The 20,261-nt window shown below is 48.7% G+C and overlaps 8 protein-coding genes across 8 annotated transcripts; 3 read left to right on the plus strand and 5 right to left on the minus strand.

The window, feature by feature from the left end:
* Positions 1-876: 876 nt before the first annotated feature.
* V1508DRAFT_434814 (uncharacterized protein) lies at positions 877-1,221 on the plus strand (the record flags this gene model as incomplete). Its single annotated transcript, XM_066942041.1, has 1 exon — positions 877-1,221. The coding sequence occupies one exon, from the start codon at positions 877-879 to the stop codon at positions 1,219-1,221; it is 345 nt and encodes a 114-aa protein (XP_066793428.1).
* A 1,036-nt stretch (positions 1,222-2,257) lies between these two features.
* On the minus strand, positions 2,258-3,455 carry V1508DRAFT_434815 (uncharacterized protein; the record flags this gene model as incomplete). The annotated part of the gene is made up of 4 exons (XM_066942042.1): positions 2,258-2,335; positions 2,394-2,735; positions 2,815-3,345; positions 3,414-3,455. The coding sequence occupies 4 exons, from the start codon at positions 3,453-3,455 to the stop codon at positions 2,258-2,260; spliced, it is 993 nt and encodes a 330-aa protein (XP_066793429.1).
* Positions 3,456-4,001: 546 nt separating this feature from the next.
* Positions 4,002-5,379, plus strand: V1508DRAFT_424651 (uncharacterized protein). The gene is made up of 3 exons (XM_066941324.1): positions 4,002-4,547; positions 4,636-4,883; positions 4,987-5,379. Exons 1-3 carry the CDS (start codon positions 4,244-4,246, stop codon positions 5,230-5,232), a joined length of 798 nt encoding a protein of 265 aa, XP_066793430.1. The 5' UTR covers positions 4,002-4,243; the 3' UTR covers positions 5,233-5,379.
* Positions 5,380-5,546: 167 nt separating this feature from the next.
* On the minus strand, positions 5,547-7,228 carry V1508DRAFT_434817 (uncharacterized protein; the record flags this gene model as incomplete). Its single annotated transcript, XM_066942043.1, has 4 exons — positions 5,547-6,261; positions 6,318-6,433; positions 6,484-6,743; positions 6,811-7,228. 4 exons carry the CDS (start codon positions 7,226-7,228, stop codon positions 5,547-5,549), a joined length of 1,509 nt encoding a protein of 502 aa, XP_066793431.1.
* Positions 7,229-8,293: 1,065 nt separating this feature from the next.
* On the minus strand, positions 8,294-8,694 carry V1508DRAFT_399809 (uncharacterized protein; the record flags this gene model as incomplete). Its single annotated transcript, XM_066938280.1, has 2 exons — positions 8,294-8,625; positions 8,679-8,694. 2 exons carry the CDS (start codon positions 8,692-8,694, stop codon positions 8,294-8,296), a joined length of 348 nt encoding a protein of 115 aa, XP_066793432.1.
* Positions 8,695-11,188: 2,494 nt separating this feature from the next.
* Positions 11,189-12,853, minus strand: V1508DRAFT_424663 (retinol dehydrogenase 14). The gene is made up of 2 exons (XM_066941325.1): positions 12,018-12,853; positions 11,189-11,965 (listed from the first exon to the last, which is right to left on the minus strand). The coding sequence occupies exons 1-2, from the start codon at positions 12,367-12,369 to the stop codon at positions 11,289-11,291; spliced, it is 1,029 nt and encodes a 342-aa protein (XP_066793433.1). The 5' UTR covers positions 12,370-12,853; the 3' UTR covers positions 11,189-11,288.
* A 3,769-nt stretch (positions 12,854-16,622) lies between these two features.
* V1508DRAFT_424665 (uncharacterized protein) lies at positions 16,623-18,657 on the minus strand. Its single transcript, XM_066941326.1, has 3 exons — positions 18,358-18,657; positions 17,973-18,287; positions 16,623-17,893 (listed from the first exon to the last, which is right to left on the minus strand). Exons 1-3 carry the CDS (start codon positions 18,448-18,450, stop codon positions 17,111-17,113), a joined length of 1,191 nt encoding a protein of 396 aa, XP_066793434.1. The 5' UTR covers positions 18,451-18,657; the 3' UTR covers positions 16,623-17,110.
* A 29-nt stretch (positions 18,658-18,686) lies between these two features.
* V1508DRAFT_375862 (uncharacterized protein) lies at positions 18,687-20,076 on the plus strand. Its single transcript, XM_066937585.1, has one exon. The coding sequence runs from the start codon at positions 19,002-19,004 to the stop codon at positions 19,917-19,919; it is 918 nt and encodes a 305-aa protein (XP_066793435.1). The 5' UTR covers positions 18,687-19,001; the 3' UTR covers positions 19,920-20,076.
* Positions 20,077-20,261: the final 185 nt, after the last annotated feature.

The following is a 20,261-nucleotide window of genomic DNA, read 5'->3' on the forward strand; positions in this document are numbered from 1 at the left end:
TTCTTGTGTTGGAACCGTAATAAACTATGAGCACTGCTTGTGAGTTCCAGCGTTTCAGGGGTTGCGAATAAATATGCGAATAACGAATATTCGTCAAATAATATTAGCAATTTTAATCGTTGCGTGGACATCTTGCGAATAATATTCGTTATTCGTTATTCGCAACGCAAAGTGGTGCGAATAATTATTCGTCTTTTTTGCAAATGCGAATATTCGGAGCAGCCCTGATTGCCAGCGTCAAAATGGATTCAGAGTAGATTAACGAAATTTGTTTGGACCGTAGTATTTGTTGTTATATCTTCGTTGACCTCACATTTACGCATTCAGTTTTAAAATTACGCGCAGGGTTAGGGTGTCTGCAATTTTTACTAAGGTTAGGGCTTGTGGTTTTTGGGTGGAATGCACCTTACCGCGTACCCGCTGAATTGCTGCGTAGTAATTCCAATACGCAGAATCATAGGACTTGAGGTCTGGACACTCTCCATATGGTCCGTCAATCAAGACGCGGAGTTGCTTGTGACATGGCTCTGACAATGCCCTACTAAAGCCCTATTCTGTTTTGGCTAATAGTGATATAGTCACAGCCTTGCCATCAGGTCCACCTTCCCAACATATCGCGGTGAAAGGAGGGGATTTCGCGAAAGACCAGAAACGAACACCTGGTGCCCCGACCTCTGCTGTGTATGGGGAAACACGTTCCTCCCGTGCCTCCTCGCTGGCGACGAAAAGCAGCTGACTCCACTGGTCACGACCCTTCGCGATACGGATGCACAGAGCTTCGCTATCAACCGACTTGCGGAAGATGGCAGCATCTCACCCTTGGAGTTCTTCAAGGCGAACGGCTGGTCAATTCACCGCCTGCATGCATAGCTCCAAATGGCGCGCTCTGTCACAGTACAGTGTACAGCGACCTCCCGCTCCTCTATGGTTAGTTGCAACATCGCTCTCCCAGCTCACAGCATTAGCCGAGCTCTGGAGCTATATGTCGCTAGCAAGTACTCGAAAGTGACTCCCGCCGCCTCTGGAAAACTCGAGCCCCTCTTTATTCATGCGAGAGCTCCGTCTGCCATGAGCATCCCGCGTCTGGTTCGAAGCGCAATCCCCAGCCAAGTCAAGATCGCCGTGGACTTCCTTTACGACTTCGTCAAGACTGTCAACGTCGACTCTGCCAAGATTCTCATTCTCACCCCATACTCGGCCATGGTTGAGACCATCGCCTAGATACAAAGGACCCCTGTCATCCGCGCAACCAGAATCCACGGCCGACTCCATCCAAGGGCAAGAGTGTGATATGGTCGGCGCCATCATGGGAACTACCTAGAAGTCTGGACCCGGTTTATTACGGACGAGCGTCGCCGAAACGTGATGTTCAGTCGTCACAGCAGCATGTTCATAGGAGGTGACCTGCATGTCACGGGGCGGTTGGAAAAGCTTGGGCTAAGGCGGTTCAGAAGATGTTGCTGGCATACGGCTGAGGGCTAGGACGCTTGGGTGAGGGCTCGAGATGCTTCGAGCTGTGCTACTCAAGTTGTACCAAGGCGGCCGCATCATCAGCGCCAGGGTGGAGGGCAAGGAGGAAGGCCAGGAGGACACGGGCAAGGGCAAAGACAACGACAAGGAGAACAAGGGGACCAAGGACAAAGCCAAATGAAGGGATTAATGGGATATATAAATGCCTTTCAATTATATCTGTGAGGCATGCTCTTGAGCATATCCGGTTTGCTTCTATGGTTACTCTCCAATATTGTCATGATATGACCAAAAGGGATTAGCGTCTCGACAGCGTTGTCAAGACCATTCCGCATTTCCATCGTGGGATGTCATCCCCGCAACCGAGCTTCCGACTCTGTAACCAACAGGTCTCGGGACCAATGCTGAGAGGCACCCCGGAAGTGGGTCGCGCGATAATCGTCGCATAGCAGGCAGCGGGATGAGAGCGGGGCTATGACATACCAGTCGCCTGGTTGCCCAAGTGCCCAAGATAGAAGAGCGTAGATTTATAACAGGAAGCAATCGTCCTTTATATAAAAAGACAGCAATACATTTTTCAGACTGAACAACCTTTCAGACGAAGAGCTTTTAGACTACTCCGACTGGGACGATGTCGCCGCCCATGTTTAGAATATATAGAACCTTCTTTGATTATAACTTGGCATCGCCAGTTGGATTTTGCATTTGGTTGACTGCTGTAACATGTATAGCTGTAATAGATGACATATTTATACCGCAGCGGCTAACCGGCACACCCGTTCGACCTCTATTTTTCATCTTGCAAGATAGCGGAGAAGTCAGTCTCCTTGCAATAGTCGCGGAACGAGGTCATTTTGAGACCAAACTATAGAAGGGTCATTAACACCGCGTAGTAGCAAAAAATGAGCTGGGTGTCGACCTACCTTTTCAGGTTTTACAACCGCAGGATCTGTGCCTTCGTACCCGAAGTCGAAGGCAAATAGCACGTTCTGACTAAACTCATGGCCAAGACCGCCAGGGAGCAACTCGCAGAAAGCATCGTACGAAAGCTCATCATAGCCACCGTACTTTAGACCTTGGGTCTCGCAGAAGGTTCGAAGGTAATCCGACCACGACAAGTATTCACCAACGGCAAATAGGTTCACATTGGGCTCAGACTCAGCCACTGCCTTGACGCAGGGACCGAAATCTTTGCGGACGTGTCCAAACGGGATGCCCTGGTTGCCTGCGCCGATGCCTGTCATGCGCCAGGTGCCGTCTGCTGTCTGTACGACGATTATTAGATCTTGTCGCGCCGGAACTGGCAAATCGAAGTGCTGAGAAACTAAGATATCTCATTCATACCTTCTTCGGGGTTGTAGGAAGTCCCCACTGCCACGGAAGCTGGAAATATATAGGAGCCTGGACCTGCGAGAATTTTCCAGAGAGGGCGGACAGGTTCTGTGCATAAACAGCCGCCTCTGCCTTAGAGTCCATATGGTACAGTTTGGCATACTTGCCGCCGCTGGAGGTGGTCGCATTGGCCATGGAGCTAAAGATATATCGGAATAGATTAGGGACGGTAGCCGCAGCATCGGCAATATTCTTGCCCTGCTGGAGCTCGACGTCGTAGCAATATTCCACGAGTTCTTGACCAGGCTTCTTCTTCTTGTTGCTCTCGGGGTCTTTGAAGATCGTCCAGAAGTCGGTGACACCGAAAATAATGTCGACGCCCACAAAGGCTCGCTTCAGAGACGCCACGTCATCGAGGTCGCCTTTAACAATTTCAACACCCTTCGCCGCCCACCCCTTTGCATTATCCGACTCAGGATTGCGGGTCACGCCACGAACCTTCCAACCAGGGGTTTGCAAGTACGTGTCGGCGACAGAGCTCCCCTATAGCGTTCGTGTCAGTAGAATGCGCAACACTGACACAAAGTAGTTAAAGAGCGAGATTAACATACTTGCACGCCCGTGATGCCAAGAATAACAATTATCTGCGACATATTGCGTCGTGAAGTACTTTGGCAGTAATTGGAGTAAATGGCCTTCGTAACGAGTCCGTCTCGGTGCGGAAATAACTTTGATTTTCTTGGGGTTCCAAGTTTGCTTTGCAGTGTCAAGACTTTAACATGATGAGGTCCTCCGGCGTGGCCTATTTATACTCTCTATCTGTGGGCGACGGACAAGTTGTCATGAAAGATAACCAAGTTGCACCCTGCTTCATGATTGGCAATCTGCTGTTCCATTGCTGAGCGTGGACGATCTGTTTCTCATGGACCCAAATGACGTTACTTCTTAGAATCTGACAAACCCAATTTCAACAGCGCGTTTTGAGATTTCTAATCTAGTAAGATGTTCTGTGAGTTTCTAGATTACTAATTTTATGATGGCTCTCACGTACCTTTCTTTACCTATCAGAAGCTTTTTTTTCTGGAGATCCCAGAGGGCACTCCACTCAACTAAAATTTGATAAGCTAAGAATCACGCTAGGCTGTGGATGACAGGGATGACCAAAGTCCATATTGGGTTAGTCCACTCCCTCACCATTTTCCCTTTCGGGAATCTGGTCTCATCACTTGCATTCCCGACGATGGTTCCAGTGTTGGTGTGCTTACACGTAGGCTGGGAAGGTCTCGTGGTTGGTAGTACACGAACTGGAACAATTTGTAATCTATAGGAGCCAGAGAACGCGTAAAGGGTGATGTTATCTATAAAAGCGTTCCTCTTGGTTATTGACATCCAATCATCATCAATTTCACATTCCTAAGGATCTTCCATTCATCTCAACAAAATGTCGTCGACAGACAGTTTATCCCTTTCCAACAAGGTGGTCATTATCACAGGCTCTGGCAAAGAAAACGGTATTGGGGCGGCCATCGCTCTGACTCTCGCTCGATCTGGGGCGCGTGTTACCATTAACTACGTCTCTGACTCCTCTGCGTCACGTGCGGCCAAAGTCCTCTCAACGATTGAGTCTGCCGTAGGCAAGGGTAGAGCCATCGCTGTGAAGGCTGATGTGTCAACAGCAGAAGGCAGTAAGAAGATCGTGGAGGAAACCCTCAGCGGCTTTGGTGTTGACTACATCAACATTATCGGTAGGCGTAACACTCTAGCGCTGCTAAACCGCCGATGTATCCCGGTATTCTCGTTTAAGAACAAGTTGCTAACGAGCCGTCTTTTAAGTGAACTGTGCATCTTTCGTTGCATACGGAGCTATCCTCGACAGTAAGGCCGAGGACATAATGAAAACGTTCCAAGTTGCGGTTGTTGGCCCGGTTCTGCTTCTCCAGGCCGCCTATCCCCATATACCACGTGGAGGACGTATCGTCAATATTGGAAGCGTTGCGTCCAAGTTGGGTTTCGTGCAGATGCCTATTTACGCCGCCGCCAAGGCAGCAATGGACCAGCTGACTTTCACTTTGGCCCGTGAGGTAAGTCTATACCTCCTGTTCCGCTTGTTTCCAAACACCATTGAGGCCTACAAGGTCGCCTGGTCTGGAAACCCGCCGGCACGACTTGCTAACCTGCGCACAGATTGGTCGCGATGGGAAGAATATCACGGTCAATACTGTTGCCCCAGGGCCCGTGTTGACGGATTCGCTTCCACCAGTGCCTGAGGTTGAGCCGGTGAAGGATTATCTCATTTCGCTGACTAGGGCCGAAGAGAGAGTCGGAACCGTGGAGGATATCGCGGACGCCGTGCTCCTCTTGACTAGTGAGAAGAGCCGCTGGATTACGGGCCAATTCATTTCGGTCAGTGGTGGAATTAACGGAGGTTAAGCACTTATAATCAGAGTTCAATACCGAAAGGTAGACCATAGCATCGGTTACATTCTTTGCTGAAATTTTGCCATTGCCACCGTTACATCTGTTGAACGTAGTAGCAGAAGGATGGTTGACATTCTCATAGATTCTCTCCATAGATACATACTGCCTTTTTGTAGTTTAACTACGGATTAACCCTAATCCCTCGATAAGCCCCTGAAGCGTAATCCGAAACACTTTATGATCTAGGCTATTCCTTTTCCATAACATATCAATGTTAAGTCAATGATCGTTCCTCATTTAACTTCTAGTCACTCTTCTCAGGAGATTTAGCGAGGGAAGACGCACAGCGTCATATCTTCCGCTAGCTCATCTGCGGACGGTGACATCAAAATGTCGATCCAAACAACTTCTCTGGCAATCTCAACCACGTCGTACGGCGTTGGATTGTCCATCGCGCGCAGCTCTCTCCGGATTTCGTGTATGTATACTCCTCTTCCGTCACGGTGCTGCAACATGCTAGCGGTGACAAGAGCCCAGATCTTCAATTCAAAGTACCTTTTCCCCAATCGTTTTGCATTCTGAGACAAAAAGCGTGCGAGCCTGGCTTGTAGCGCAACTTTCTCGCTTGCAAAGAACGCGAACATTTCCTTCAACCTCGACATAAGCATGAGACACACCAGCCGCACCATCTCTCTCGCGATAAGATCTTGGGAGTTAGCCTTAGTCTCGAAATTGTTGGAGAGCCTCGGCATCGACAGTAAGAAGTGGATACAAGGGCCTATCAAGGTGAGCGCGTCGATGTCCCTCTTCCAGAACGATGCGGAGTGGCTATTGGTGTTTATTACATCGGCGATTGAGGAGATCAATCTCAGGGCCTCGCCCGCTGGAGCAACCTCGGGTGGCATTTGTTCTAACTGGATAAGCAAGGCTTGCAACCTAGATGGAACTCCCCTGAGAGATCTCCTAGGTGTGCCGAGAACATCGGTGGGGAGAGAAAATCGAGGATATGAGTCAAAGACCATGGCGCCAGCTAGATCGTATCTTTGTGGGACCAGTCAGGAACATCTTCCGAAAATCAAAAGAAGAAGTGTGCTCACACAAGTATTAGAATGGGTATGTGATGTCCGAGGTTGGCAAACCCGCCACGTAATTTCGATATAAGGCTCAACCCATCCATGTGGACTCTCCAGCTATCCCAATCGCAGTGTCTCATCTATAAAGGAGGTCATTCAAGAGTTAACAGGTGGAGGTCGGAGAGCATACAGTGAGGCAGACATGGGCCAATATGTTGGCAATCGCCCCTTCACTAATGCTCTCCGCGACGCAATTGAGACGCCGTCTCAATTGCATAACTGAGATTGCATAGTGGCTTAGAACTTCCGGGCTTTTAATGGGACTGTTATTGCCATTGATCTTCCTCAATAAATCAGCAGCATTGCCAAGAGTCACATGGAAGGCTCCTGGGTCGCATAATGCTACCTCTATCCAAACACTCCGGAAAGGCTGATAAGGGGCTGTCTCGGCTGACATAGAATAAGCGTTAATAGACGTAGTGAATAAGGAGCTGCGGCGTAAGTAGGAACTACTTACCAAAATGTATAAGCTCAAGAACACGCATATCAGCCTCGATAGGGAAGCTACCGAGCGTAGTCAGGGTTCGACCTGGTGAAGTGCTATTTATATCTGTGTCGTGGAGCTGAGAGAGCTCGTCGTCATTCTCCTCCCGCGAAGAAGTACGGCGGGCTCGTGGAGAGGTCTTTGTTGGTCGTGGTCGCCTCCGTTGTTGGCCTATACCCTTCATAACATGACGACGGATTTCCGTTCGAACCTCCTTTTGTCGACGGATGTCCTCTGGATGAGACATATTTACGAACTTGAGATCCGCCAGGGCCGAAGGTGGTGCGGCTATCGATTGTCTTCTCAGCGCCCGGGATCCATCTGAGGAACAGGCAAGGGTAGTCTGTGCTTGCTCTGCCGTATCTGCGCTCTCCCAGTCCATTTTCCTCATTGTTCACTCAAGTGATGGGACGCTTCGAGGCTGGAAGTGGTAGAAATGAGTACGTCAAAAACGGGCTAGTCCAGCTGAATGCACAATGTAACATGGATCCACTTTCTACTGCGATCACCCTCAGGATGTTCCAGTGCGGCCCGACAGCTTATTTTCAGATCTCAGGCGTCCACGTGATGCCCTAAAGGCGGTGACCGACACGTCTAAAACAATAATTTCCTCTCAAATGTGGACATTTTCCCTAACCCATATGACACAGAACCCTTTTTATACAATTTTTAGTACCTTGTCGTACCTGCGGAATTGTGTTTTTTTTTGCCTTACCAAAAGCAGACTGGTGATAACTTTGTTTGATTACGAGAAACATTGGACTCACTATTCCTCTTTGGGACTAGCGTACGTATACGATCCGTACCTTTTTTTGTGGATGGTACCCAGCACCAATTGCCATAAACGAGGATAACGCGCTACAACTCAATATTTATGCAAGGCCAGACATAATATGATGTGAGATAACATAATTACAAATACTCCCAATAATCGATGTAACGCCAGAACCACATGGTAATCCTGTATGATTTTGAACTATTCTACCATCCTCTATCAGAGTCTAGTCTAGTCTTAGCCCAGTTTTATCCCAGTCCAGTCCGCAGTCTTTGTTACATTTACTGTGCACTTCAACGACCGTATCAGATATGAATTCTGTAGCTGAGCCAGAGTCCAGCAATGCCTGGGCTGGAAGATATTTGTTTCCGGAGATAACTTGACGTTCGACACTAGGCGGGGGTCCTCAAGTTTTTCGACAGCTGAGTCGATGGTAGATATAGCGGCTGTTGACAAATCGCTCGGTCGTGTGCCGTTTACACCCGAGCTTGACTGTTTCCCGACGAGTGCAATGAATAAAGGTCTGAATTGTTGGCTGTGTCCGCCTGTTCGTGGATTGCCACCGCCTGGATGCGACTGGAATAAGTCAACCACTTGATTGGCATGATTGCGCTTGTAGTGCGTCTGCATTGCTTCTTGCGACTGGACGGATCTGTGCTGAAGCGCGCTTTCGCACAATAATCATTTGTATCCATCGACGACAGAAACGCCCTCGACTGCAGCTGCGCCTGGCCTGAATCCTGATTCAAATCCTGTCCGACCAGCGTATTCGTCGTCCGAGTCATCCAATTGCTGTTCCGTTCCGTCGTCCCAGACAACTGCAAGATGGGGTCTGAGCCTGTACGCTTGAATGGTGCGCCACAATGCGCTCTTGTCTTGAATCTCTAGCTTGTGAATGTTGGTGAGCTGATCTTCAACCACGGACTTATCAACAATATGGTTGCACCGGTTACAGGTCATTACGTTCCACTGAGAATTGTATCTCAACCCCATGCCGTCGAGCGACGCGCAATCTATGAGTATTAGCGCACTATACTTTCTAGCACCCTCACCTCGAGTTAAGTACCATCCTTGTAATACATCCTGATTACAACTATCTTCATCGACCCGAACCGGAGACTGGCAGCGTCAGACTTGGTCCCCTTGGTCCACAACGGTGCGGCCACTGTTGGCAGGAACCATGTGACACCTCAAGTTGCTGATAGTCGACGATTCCACCATACAGTAGGACAAGCATACTTGCCATCAGGCGTCATGATTCCCCCCAGATTTGCCATGACTGATGGAAACGTGCCTGTTAAGCTTGTCACAGGACGGAAGACATGATGGACAGAAGACAAAGAGGTGTTGTAAGAAGGAGGAGGGAAAGAGCGTAGCTTTTTAAGTCATTGACTATGGTGCCTAAAGGTTAGTCCCGACTATCGTACCATGCAATTACAACTTTAAAATAACATCACCAGTTTTGTGGCTATAAGGCTCAATCTAAAATTATCTACTACTCGTGCGGCAAAACCTAGATAATGGTATTTTTGGCTTCCAATTTGAAAATTGGTGGAATGTTTGTTCAATGAAAAATGGGGGTACATTGGTCCTTAACTATGGGAAACGAAAAATTTGGCCGCGACACATTACCCTACCTTCTTATTACCCTCCGTTTCTTAATTAGGCTAGCGCAACTAGGATCTTGATGGGAGGGCGGCAATGTTTTGCAGTCAAGTATAATTCTCATCGCAGACTTCCAGAGAGCTTCGAGCTTGTCTGAGGGATACTGTAGCGTTTGTCCGGTCGATATGTGGCGCTTCATTGTTTTTGTGATATGTTCGGTTATTGTTCGCGTTGTTTTGCTTGCCTACTTAGCTTCGTGTAGCGATTATTCTGTGTTAACTATTCATCTCGTCATAATAATTAATAGGTAAACATGGCCGGGAAGGTTAGGGCTACCAAAAATATGGCCGCCAGCGAGATGAGTTTGTGCACGCTTTAGGTTGTAAATTTTTTTTGAGGCTGGGCTAGTGGGAAGAAATGGATAGCTCGAAGACAGCGTGTCTTTCATCTCGCTAGACGTAACTTGCTGTCACACCAGAATGCACCATTCACGCATTCATAGACCAGGAAAGGGGCAGACTGGATCTAGCCTCAGCACTTCCTAGCTGGCTGCGCATCCATGGTCCCTTTGTGAGTGTACTGAACCTCCCTGGGACTTGTGCGCCAACTGATTGGAGTCGGATCTAGCAAGAAACGATGCTGGTAGCGCTCAGAAAAGAAAACAGGCAGTTGTTAAAATGAGAAGGACGCGGATCGATCCGTAGTTCAGGGGCCTGAACTGCACGTACTACGTGCAGTGTCGTACTGAAGAGTGTGAGATTGCGTTAATGAAGAAGGAGCTACCTATTACCGGCAGCTCCAAGACTTGGTCGGTTACTCCGAAACAGAAAATCCTGAAAATTTAGGACTCGCTCAAGCTCGGGAACAACTGGGACCCATATCCGCATGGGTTGATGGCAACACTGAAGGCTTACCAATGAGTGTGGATGAAACTTCAAATCCTGCAGCATTCAACTTTCTGGCAAAATATTATGGCAAGCGATAACGGCTGAAGTCTCGGATCGATGCCCCTACATGACGACCCACTGTTGAGTGGGTCGTCATCATCATCGTTCGTATGATCAGGTTGAAAGAGATCGAAGTCACAATGGTCGTGCGTGAGCCTTCAAATTAGATGCATATAACTTGCCTTACGGTAATCAGTATACCCTGGAGACTTAGGTTAATAATTATTCTGTTAGGTCCCATACACAATACAGAATTATCTACAAGTAGCAATATATCTGTATTACTATACATTTGGTGCATGTCATTGATAATATATTTAGGCGATGGAGCGGAGGTGAGCGGCTAGAGATAGGCAGTTGGAGGATTGGCAGTGTGGCGATCCATTACCCCTCCGTGGAATGGAAGTGGACGCTAAGGGGCAACTTCGCGATGGAATGGATCCACGAAGGGTATCAGTGGAGTGGATGGACAGTGGAATGGAAGATGGGAAAACAAGAACTCAGTTAGCTCTGAGACTATCGTACCATAGTTGGCAGCGCTGTGGTCGCCGCCTATGGCTTGCACTTTGTAACCCGACACAACGGCGCATTCTACAAGAGCAGCAACCTGAATAGCTGTATGCGGAAAAGGTACGGCAGCAGGGACCATCGGATAGTCCAAGTTATACAGGGGCAACGGGCGACAATGGCGGAATAGTTTGCTTTCGACGGGAATGCCACAAGGCTAGAGTTCCCGCCGACCGCAGCGAGGACGCATTCTGCGAAATTGGCAACACCATCTTCAACAACGAGTTCAAGACTGTAATCTGAGAGGAGGGCTCACGGCGAGATGCTGGTTGTCATCGTTACGGCTTCGTCTTTTGTAGGGTAATAAAAATTACTCCGTAGTCCGAACTTTGAGTTGCAGTGGGCTCGGAAACTCCGAGCAGGTGAGTCGCAGCTCTGACATAGCGGTTTCTTGTCAGGGAATTATATTAAGATGGAACCCGTGTTTCTCGGCTAAGGAACAACGCAGCTAGGTTTCAGGGTATCTGTTTATAATGGCTGATTGCGCTATATCTGGACAACAGACAAGAATGAAAAATCTCCGCAGGAATTCAGAGTCTCGCAGTAGGTGTGGAGGTCTACACAGACGCAGCCCCAGTAATTCGAACGAATTCCTCCTCAACCTGCGACCACACCTTCTGTGCCGTGCCGTCCTTCCTCAACTTTCCCAGAAGCTGCTCTACCTTGTGCGGCGCAGTCTCCCCATCGTTGGTAATGGAGTACACGCCACTGCCGCTCTTGCCGTTCGTCCCTCGCGCAACCGTGACACCTTTCGGAAGCGGAACACCAGCAGCGGCACTCTCGCCTTCTTCCAAAAACCTGGCGCTCGTCGCGAAAAACAGTTGGCGTTCTCCAGTTTCGCTAACTGGGGTAGCGATAAGCGGCCCAATCACCGGAAAGACGGCGTCGAAAACCGCCCTCAAGACGGTGAACATTGGCCCTTTCAAATCATTTCCATAGTTGGTCTTGACGAAACCCGGATAAACATGGATAAAAGACACGTTTGGGGCGTTTTTCGCGACGGCTTCGAGCGCGAATGTCATCATGGAGCTGAAGTGCCCCCGCAGGGAAAGCATGGAGCCATTGCGGCCCTGAAAGTCATTCGTGTGAATTGTGCCTTCTTTGGTGCCTGCAAAGACGGTCACCACACGGCGTAAATCGGTGGCGTTCCGCAGCAGAGGCAAGAGGTTGACAATGAAGCGAAGGCGGGCGTAGTATGCCACCGCGACAGGATAGTTGAGACCTTCTTCGGTATCTGCGATAGATGGATTAGATTCCTTCACTCCGCCGCGCTCTTTCTAGCTTACCCTTCCCAGAGAGCATTGTCCCCGTACTCAGGAACAAAAGGTTGATTGCCGCTTCCTTCTCCTTGATCTCGCGGCAAGCATTGTCTACGGAACGGAGCAGGCTGACGTCGACGCTCTTATAGATGTACTCTCCTTCGGGATTCAGCTTCTGCAGCTCTGCACGGATTCGGCTGCCGGACTCCTTGGATCGTCCGATAAAGTAAATCCGGGGCCGGACAGCATTTTTGGCGAAATGCTTCAGCGACGTCTCGCCAATGCCGCTTGTTGCGCCGGCGAAAACGGCGACCAGACCGGGCCGGAGAGCCGTCGCGATCCCGGAGTTGGAAGATCGGATTTTTTCCAGAGCGACCATTGTAGATTTTTCTGTGAAGATGGGAAACTCGGACTTTGTTGCGAGAAAAGAAGCACTGTCGGTTGACCTTGGGAGATGTGAGGTGATGTTCCGCGTAGGTGACTTACACAACAGATTGGGCGCTACCCGACCTTATGCCAAGCTACAACCCCAGCGGGGGCGGACGGTAGTCGGCCCGAACCCGACAAATTACTCCGAGTCCCGAGCTCACTCTAATTTATGCTTTTTCTTTGTCCCAGCAGTTCAGTTCCCCCTCAGGACAGCCAAATCTTTCTGCCGCACAATTGTCCCAAGGGTAGTGCGTCACCATAACAAGTGCACCACTTGTATGAGTAAACCACCACGACTGCGGATTTTAGAAACGATTATTCTTGTGCAACCCTAGACATATAATCGGCAGTTCAGGGGCCTGAACTAGGTCTGACAGGTATGAATTCTCATACTGATGAGCCGCGTAGTCGGGAGGCGGACCTCGATTCTGGTCCAGAGGGCGGTGGTTCACCATACAAATCCAGGTCTGAACAGGTCTGGGTTTTTCTGCCCTCGACACTGTGCTGGTGCCAAAACGCCAGTCAGAGCCCTGACCCTGACGGAGAAAACATGACGAAAAATTTGAGTTCCTACAATAAAATTGATAGCATCCGAATCAGAAAATGAGCCAGTTCGGATGGTACACTTGTTTCTATTGGTTATTGTTGAAATATAAACATTATACTCAATAGGGTAATATAGGCGCATATAAGGAGAGTAACACTCTGCAGTGACCAAAGAATAACTCGGTACTGCAAAGACAGATCTGACGATCGAAGCTTTGCTGACCCTAAACCTTGAACGACTTGTGGGAAAGCACGAGGTAGGCATTCGAAGCCTATTGAACCACACTTGAGCCGCACCATCGTAAGAAGGGCCACGGCCTCACAAACAATGACCGAGACAATGCTGCAGAACAGACGGGTTAGTACAGTTACCAGTCCGATCTCATGATAATGTACTTTTGGACATGAGACTCCATTTCTTTTTGGCTCAGAAAGAGTCTGATGATTGATCATCGTGACTTGATACATTGCATGGTAACATCATCGTAACATCATCTGGTGAAGTAATTGAAAATCATTACTAGCTAAAGATCAGCACAAGCGACAGGAATTGTCAAATAATTAATCATCAACGTGACAGAAAGGCTATTTTCTAGAGTGCAAATTCATGTATATTTAAAGACCTTTTAATTCCCTTGGGACCGGATGATCAAGAAGGTCAACGGATCATCACAAGCCCCTTCACTGTTACCAACTTCCACTTGCTCACATAGCTATCCAACATCGAAACAACAATGTCGATCCTTGCTCCTTTGAATATCACATTTATGCTTATAACAATTATCCCCCTTTCAAAGATTGCTTGTCCACGAGCACCCATATTTGGTGCAACGGGTTGTTCTCGTTAAAAAATCCAGTGAGAAAAGGATAACAGTCCGGTGCCCTCTTAGTTGTCCACGAGTCCCTCAAACGTCTCTTCTTTGACGGAGTAGACGAGTTTGTTGATTTCTCTCGTGCTTTGGCTTTGATAGTCTTTTCATAGCGGTGGATTGCTTTCCTTGCGTTACCCATATCCTCGTCAGGGACCCATTGGCTGTATTCAGCTGGCCATCCAGCCGACTTAATTAAGTAGTGAGGTTGTCCGTTGATGACTGTTTTGTCTTTGACTTCTTCAACCTCCCATACGTCATCATCATCTTCAAAATCTGGTATTGACATAAGGTCTTGGTCCTCTCTGGAGTGAAATTTTTCCAGAAACTGGATATGGAAGACATCGCGAAGCTTGGCGTACTTCTCAGCTAGAGCTAGTCGGTATGCCTGTAAACCAATTTTCTCCAAAATTCGCGTACAGGCAGGCGACTGCATTCTGTGAGACCCTCTACGTACTTAGTTTACCGGGATAAAGAGACTACAGTTCAGGGTTCAGTTGAGGAGTATCGAAGTCTCTGCCGGTTATGAGCGTGCTGGTTCGTCGCTAGAAGGCTCCAGTGCATAGTCCTAGGTGTTTGTGGCAACAATCATGTACTTCGACGATGTGGTAGATGAAGGCGCTTCAGGTAATTCTGCGACGGGGAAGCGCTCCGAATCAAGGCTAGAGAGTGCTGATGTCTCTTTCTCATAGTCAATGATTACTTGTAAGTGTCTCGATTCCATCTCGATAGACAGTGTAGTTATACAGTCACTTGTCGAACTGAACCTAACGCGTAGATAAAGAAAGGAGAAGATGGAAAGGAAACAAGTTAATACCCGAGCTCCCTGCCCAGGTAACAGTAAACCCTGTAGGGGTTGACAGGAACAGGAACAGGAGAATACTCGGGTACGGCATGGTTGTGCATTTATATGTGCAATATGCAATATTGCAATATTGCGTGAGTCTATATTGTATTACACATTGCAATCTATTGCAATGTGCAGTAAGCAATAACTCATAGGGCTGTTGACGATTTGCCGGCGACGATACGATATCAGTCACAATCTTGCCGACAAAATTGCGAATAACACCGGCAGAAAATTCTTTAATTAGGATTATGATATGTTTAGCAAAACCTGTACGCACTTACGCAATATTACGTACCATGATAGTTGAGCATGGTTCAGGGTTCTAAAAGTTCACACATCTGTATTTGGATACCCACAGGCACACGCTTCCACTTCTCATACGAATAAAAAGTGGCTTGCAAAAGTGACGGTGTACCATCATCTGCAGGCACCGCGGCGCCAACGGCCATTAGATAATGCTCAGCAAAGCTGTCCTAGTAGCTCTATACCGACCAGTTAGCAACATCACATTTCATGCAATGGCTCCATTTACGCGAATATCCTGCGCCGCCCTTGTAATATAACGCTCGCGCGATGATCCTAGGTACGTTAAGGTTGCTTTATTGCCGATTTGGCCGTCTCCTTGTGTTCTCGGCAGCGCGTTCCGTCCGCTGGCTTGTGGGAGAAGTTAGCATAATCTGCGTTATTAATATGTAATCGCATTTGGTATCATGTCGGTCTACTGGCAGCCGTATGTAAGATATATTGGAATTTCCAGCCATGATGGCTGACTTAGTTGTTAGTGGAGTTGTTGGTTGTAGTTAGGGAATAGAGCCAGAGAAGGCGGTAGAACAGGTCTAACAACACAACAAACACCTGCGCGTTTGACGCGCGCTACCCGGCAGTTCGCGAGCCGCAAAACAAAGTGTTTAGTTGGTATAATTGCTGACAAGTTCACTCTCAAAGAATACATTTTAGACGGCAATTGGATCGATTTTGATCCATACGGAGACGAGCATGGTTTCCCACAAGTATATGATGAATTGCCTGATTTGGGCTGATGGTCTATCGCCTGTTTGCTTGGGTTTTGGTCCTGTTTAAGTTATCTTAATAAAGATTGATCTCACTACTCACTACATTTTGTTGTCTTCTGCGATTGTTTGATAAATAATGACCACATGATAGTCATAACAAAATTGATATAAAGCAGCACAACAATGCAACTACTGTAGACAGAAACATAAAATGCACACGGCTGCATGTGGTAGATTACTGTCTTTTAGTATTGATACTCGAATGGGTTTTACTCAGCGTTGCCGCGGAGAAACTAGCAGAACTGCTTCCAATATACTATATGAGTGCCTTGCCTTAGAGTAAGTCTCTCTGCAGGGTACTCATCGCCACTAGCTTGTACAGACTCGCAGTGACGGCCGGGACAAGAGACTCACAATGGGGCATTCGCTGAGTGACCCATCCTGCGTTTTTATAGGGAAACCATCATTATTGACTCGCCCATTTATTTTCACTGTACACTGAGGTTGATATTGTGCGGTCGTGGGTCAGGTGCGTCTGACTAAATGTTGACTATCAGCTGACACAATAGTGCAATACTGCCCAAATTTTCACTGTTTGCGGGTTGTGACACTCATTTTCCGGCTGTCTGGTATTAACAAATGCCCATATCCAGCATTGTAATGAATGTAACATACGCAAGGGTGCAAAATAAGCCTTCCGTGTTGGGGGCTTTGGGCGTGTGTCTGCACCCCTTACTTGTACCATTTATGGGAGAGCATAATACAATAATATGCAGAAGTGCGCTGTAGTAGTTGTCTGCGGTGAGCTTGACGTGCGTTGGTGAGTGCCAACTGCAACTTTCGTGCCATGTGACCTTACCCTATAAACGGCAGTTCCGGTCCTGAACTATATGGTATTGACTATTGACTCTACATATGGTAAACCGTCGTTATAACGAACCTTGTTATAACGTATTCCTCAATATAACGAAACTTACGCGCTGTCTGAATTATGAATTAAAATCTCACACAAACATCGTTAATTCGCAGTATAGCCACATTCGAATATTTGCCATATCAGTGCCATACCAATTCGTTATATCAAGGGTGTGGAGTCTGCAATGCCCGGTCGGAAAGCTATCCCAAGCAGCCACAAGGCTGCTTTACGCGCTCAACGCCAGTTGCGACCTAATGCAAGCAACCACGATCTCCAACAATACCTATAATCAGAACATCTCATCTTCTTCAGTATCCGAGATCCTTCCTTCTCGGTATAGTCGCCTTGACCAGTCATCTAGTGTACTGATCGGGACACTGCATCTGATGCTAAATGTTTTCGACGTTTACATTAGCCTGAGCCAGAAACTGCCCTATATGAATGAATACAGCTGAGTCTCGAGGCTTGTGTTCTGTTGCCGCTTAGAGCAACATATATTACATGAGGACTAATTCGTCCAAAGGTATAAGTGCCTGGAGGGCGCTGTTGTCCCTATGGTATCGCTGCAAGTAGGTGCAAATCGCTGGAAGCTCATATCTAGCACGAAGACCAATCCACCATTTACTTTCACGGGCTCTGGTGTACCACAAGCATAATAACAGAAGCGCTACCGGGTCTTTCTTCTCCAAGCAGGTTCCAAACTCGTTATGCATGTGGCTCGAGACCATCATGACTCTGCTTTGTGAAGCCTCGCCCTTCGGTATCTCCAAAAGCCGCGAGAGGCCATGTACAACTGTGAAGTAAGGGTTGTTCTCTCGCGTTGATGACTCGTTAAGCCCGCACAGTTGCACTAATTCGACCGATACGCCGTCAGTGCCTTTCCCAGGCAAGGGTCGACGCATATATGCGAAGGTCTCAGACATGATACTGAACACACTTTCTGGCCGCAAAGGGTCCACCAGATGCCACAGTGCCATCTTGCCGGTCCCTAGCCTTAGCCACTCTAGATCGGAGGAGTCGGGTGCCCCAAGAGGCCATGCTTCCTCTGGAGAATAAGCATTTATGGACGAGAAGGTCAAGATACCAAGAGTGCCAGCTGTGGCCCAGAGAGGATCCTTGTGTTCTTCCTTAATAGGTTGGCTCAACCACTTGTTAAATAAAATTGTACATTGGGACCAGTGATAAGCCTCTCGTAACGAGCGACGATGGGTTGGCGTTACGCCAAGATAGCGATCATGGACAGCTGTCACCGCCAGTGTACCATGCATCAGGAATGGGAACTATACAACATGTGTCAGTAAAGTTCAGAAGTTGTCTTTAGTGTAAAGCAGACAGCATGTCTGGGATCATTGGACTCACGGTAAAGGAGACCTTCAACATATGGTTTTCATAGATATCTACCATTGCAGAGCCACCGAGAGAGTATAGTGTCCGGTATCGAAACCGGTTGAAAAGCTCTTGATCTTGCAGATCTAGCATGAAAAATGTTGATCCATCATGAGCCCATATGGCGTTGCTGATAGTTGACCGCGGCGATGACAATCCAGATCGCCTTACTATTTCTTGCGTCGCTCGTTCCTCGGAGAGCGGCTGGAAATCGGGTACATTAAACTCGAAGTTGCATAGGACTCCATAAGTACGACATCTTACGCAATGTGGCCGCGTCTCGTCACACTATGAAGTAAAGGTTTTCTTTATTTAGTCTGACCGCTGATCCGTGAGGGGCGGAGAACCCTTAACGTACCTTCAATTTCCTCAATTTGCAGTTTCGACAGCCAAATCGCGACTTGCGCCTACGCTCGCGCTTCTTTTCGATAGGTGGGGCACCCGAATCCATGATTGATTTGCATGGAAGAAGACAGACCGACAGGTTTGCCAGCGTAGGAATTTTGACCAGTCAGGGATCAATTACTCGCTGTCAACGTGAGCGGCGTCGTAAAGAGGTCGGCCAGAGTGTGCCTGGATCTCTATCTCCGTTCCTTCGGGCCCCGTATCGCCGACCTGTCCGATTGGACCCTAACCCTCTCCTCGATTTCAGTTCACCCACACTTACCTCTGCTCGGATTTAGACTCCGATGATTGGTCGACATTGGCTCCATTCATGATGTTTGAAGTTCGCCTGCCGAGTATATTCCAACTGAGCAGACATGTTGATCCGGACGGGTTTCACATCCGACCAATTCTCGACGGTCGATTATATAGCGGCACATGATGTTTCCGTAAGTCCGTGACTACTGCAGACTGCGTGCAAGCGACAGAATATATAAATCGCTAGCAGGTCTACTGGGAAGACTAGACTTCGCATTCCAAGTTCAACCAAGACCCTGACACCGAACGGAAATACATTTCTTTCTCGGATTGGTCCCTTAACCATTTTCAGCTTCCACTATGCGCGTCTTCGTCACAGGCTCGACCGGTTTCGTCGGTTCAGCCGTCGTCAAAGAACTGCTCTCCGCAGGACACCAAGTCCTCGGCCTAACTCGCAGCGACAAGGGAGTCGAGCAGCTGAAGAGCCAAGGCGCAGAGGCCCTGTATGGCACCATCGACGACCTGGAAGTCCTCAAGAAGGGCGCCTCTGAATGTGACGCCGTCATCCACCTAGCATTCGTCCACAACTTCGCCGACTTCGCGGGCTCCTGCGCCACGGACCGGGCCGCCATCACTGCGATGGGCTCCGTCCTGGCTGCCGCCGGAGGCGACCGCGCCCTGGTCATCACGTCGGGCACCATGATGCTTGAGCGCGGCAAGCTAGGCAACGAGGACGATGGGGCCGACATGACCAGCCCGATGTCCGCGGCCCGCGGCGCCTCTGAGCCGTTGTGTCTCGACTTCGCCAAGCAGGGCGTGCGCGCCAGCGTCGTACGCCTGCCGCCAACGACGCACGGCCCCGGAGTTTCGGGCTTCATGGGCCCGCTCGTCACCGTCGCGCTGCAGAAGGGTGTCTCGGCGTACGTCGGCGAGGGCCAGAACCGCTGGTGCGCCGGCCACCGCGACGACGCGGCTAAGCTGTACCGGCTGGCGGTGGAGAAGGCCAAGCCCGGGTCCATCTTCCATGCGGTGGCCGAGGAGGGTGTGGCGCTGAAGGACATTGCGACCGAGGTTGGGAAGCAGCTGAATATTCCCGTTGTCAGCATCTCACCTGAGACAGTAGGGGACCATTTCGGCTGGTTTCAGTTTGGCGCCGCGGCCGACAACGCGGCCTCGAGCGCGAAGACGAGGGAGCGGTTGGGGTGGACTCCGACGGGCGTGACAGTGATCGAAGATGTGCCGGTTATTATCGACTTTATGAAATCTCGGGCAGTTTAATATGCAGGGCTGGGAATGTACACATTTGCATAAGTGCTAAAATTAACTAGACCTCAATTTGTACATTTCCGCAAGTGAAGATCCTGCCAGTAGATGACTAATACACCATCTCAGTGTTAAGCAAATTGCATTATTGACATGTCTTTCTCTGTGCCCGGACCGGCCCAAGAGATTTCACCACTTTTGGCCGAATTTGCTTTCCAGTGCGCGAAGAAAACTGCAATCTGGCTCTGCAATGGGTTAGTGCAAGCATTTTCTGGCTTTGGATATACTGGGTAGGGTTGGTAGGGTTGCTCCGTGTATTCGCATTTGCGAATATTATTCGCCGAATATTCGTTATTC

This window comes from Lipomyces doorenjongii (genome assembly GCF_038497915.1).
Source record: "Lipomyces doorenjongii strain NRRL Y-27504 unplaced genomic scaffold V1508scaffold_71, whole genome shotgun sequence".
NCBI lineage: Eukaryota > Fungi > Ascomycota > Lipomycetes > Lipomycetales > Lipomycetaceae > Lipomyces > Lipomyces doorenjongii.

Bases quoted from the DNA above. Each gene is read 5' to 3' on its own strand.
- V1508DRAFT_375862 (XM_066937585.1), top strand. From the start codon at position 19,002: ATGCGCGTCTTCGTCACAGGCTCGACCGGTTTCGTCGGTTCAGCCGTC.
- V1508DRAFT_424651 (XM_066941324.1), top strand. From the start codon at position 4,244: ATGTCGTCGACAGACAGTTTATCCCTTTCCAACAAGGTGGTCATTATC. The intron at 4,548-4,635 runs GTAGGCGTAACA...CCGTCTTTTAAG, and splicing joins TGACTACATCAACATTATCG to TGAACTGTGCATCTTTCGTT. The intron at 4,884-4,986 runs GTAAGTCTATAC...ACCTGCGCACAG, and splicing joins CTTTCACTTTGGCCCGTGAG to ATTGGTCGCGATGGGAAGAA.
- V1508DRAFT_424665 (XM_066941326.1), bottom strand. From the start codon at position 18,450: ATGGATTCGGGTGCCCCACCTATCGAAAAGAAGCGCGAGCGTAGGCGC. The intron at 18,288-18,357 runs GTACGTTAAGGG...TTTACTTCATAG, and splicing joins GCAAATTGAGGAAATTGAAG to TGTGACGAGACGCGGCCACA. The intron at 17,894-17,972 runs GTGAGTCCAATG...CATGTTGTATAG, and splicing joins TGTTGAAGGTCTCCTTTACC to TTCCCATTCCTGATGCATGG.
- V1508DRAFT_424663 (XM_066941325.1), bottom strand. From the start codon at position 12,369: ATGGTCGCTCTGGAAAAAATCCGATCTTCCAACTCCGGGATCGCGACG. The intron at 11,966-12,017 runs GTAAGCTAGAAA...CATCTATCGCAG, and splicing joins GACAATGCTCTCTGGGAAGG to ATACCGAAGAAGGTCTCAAC.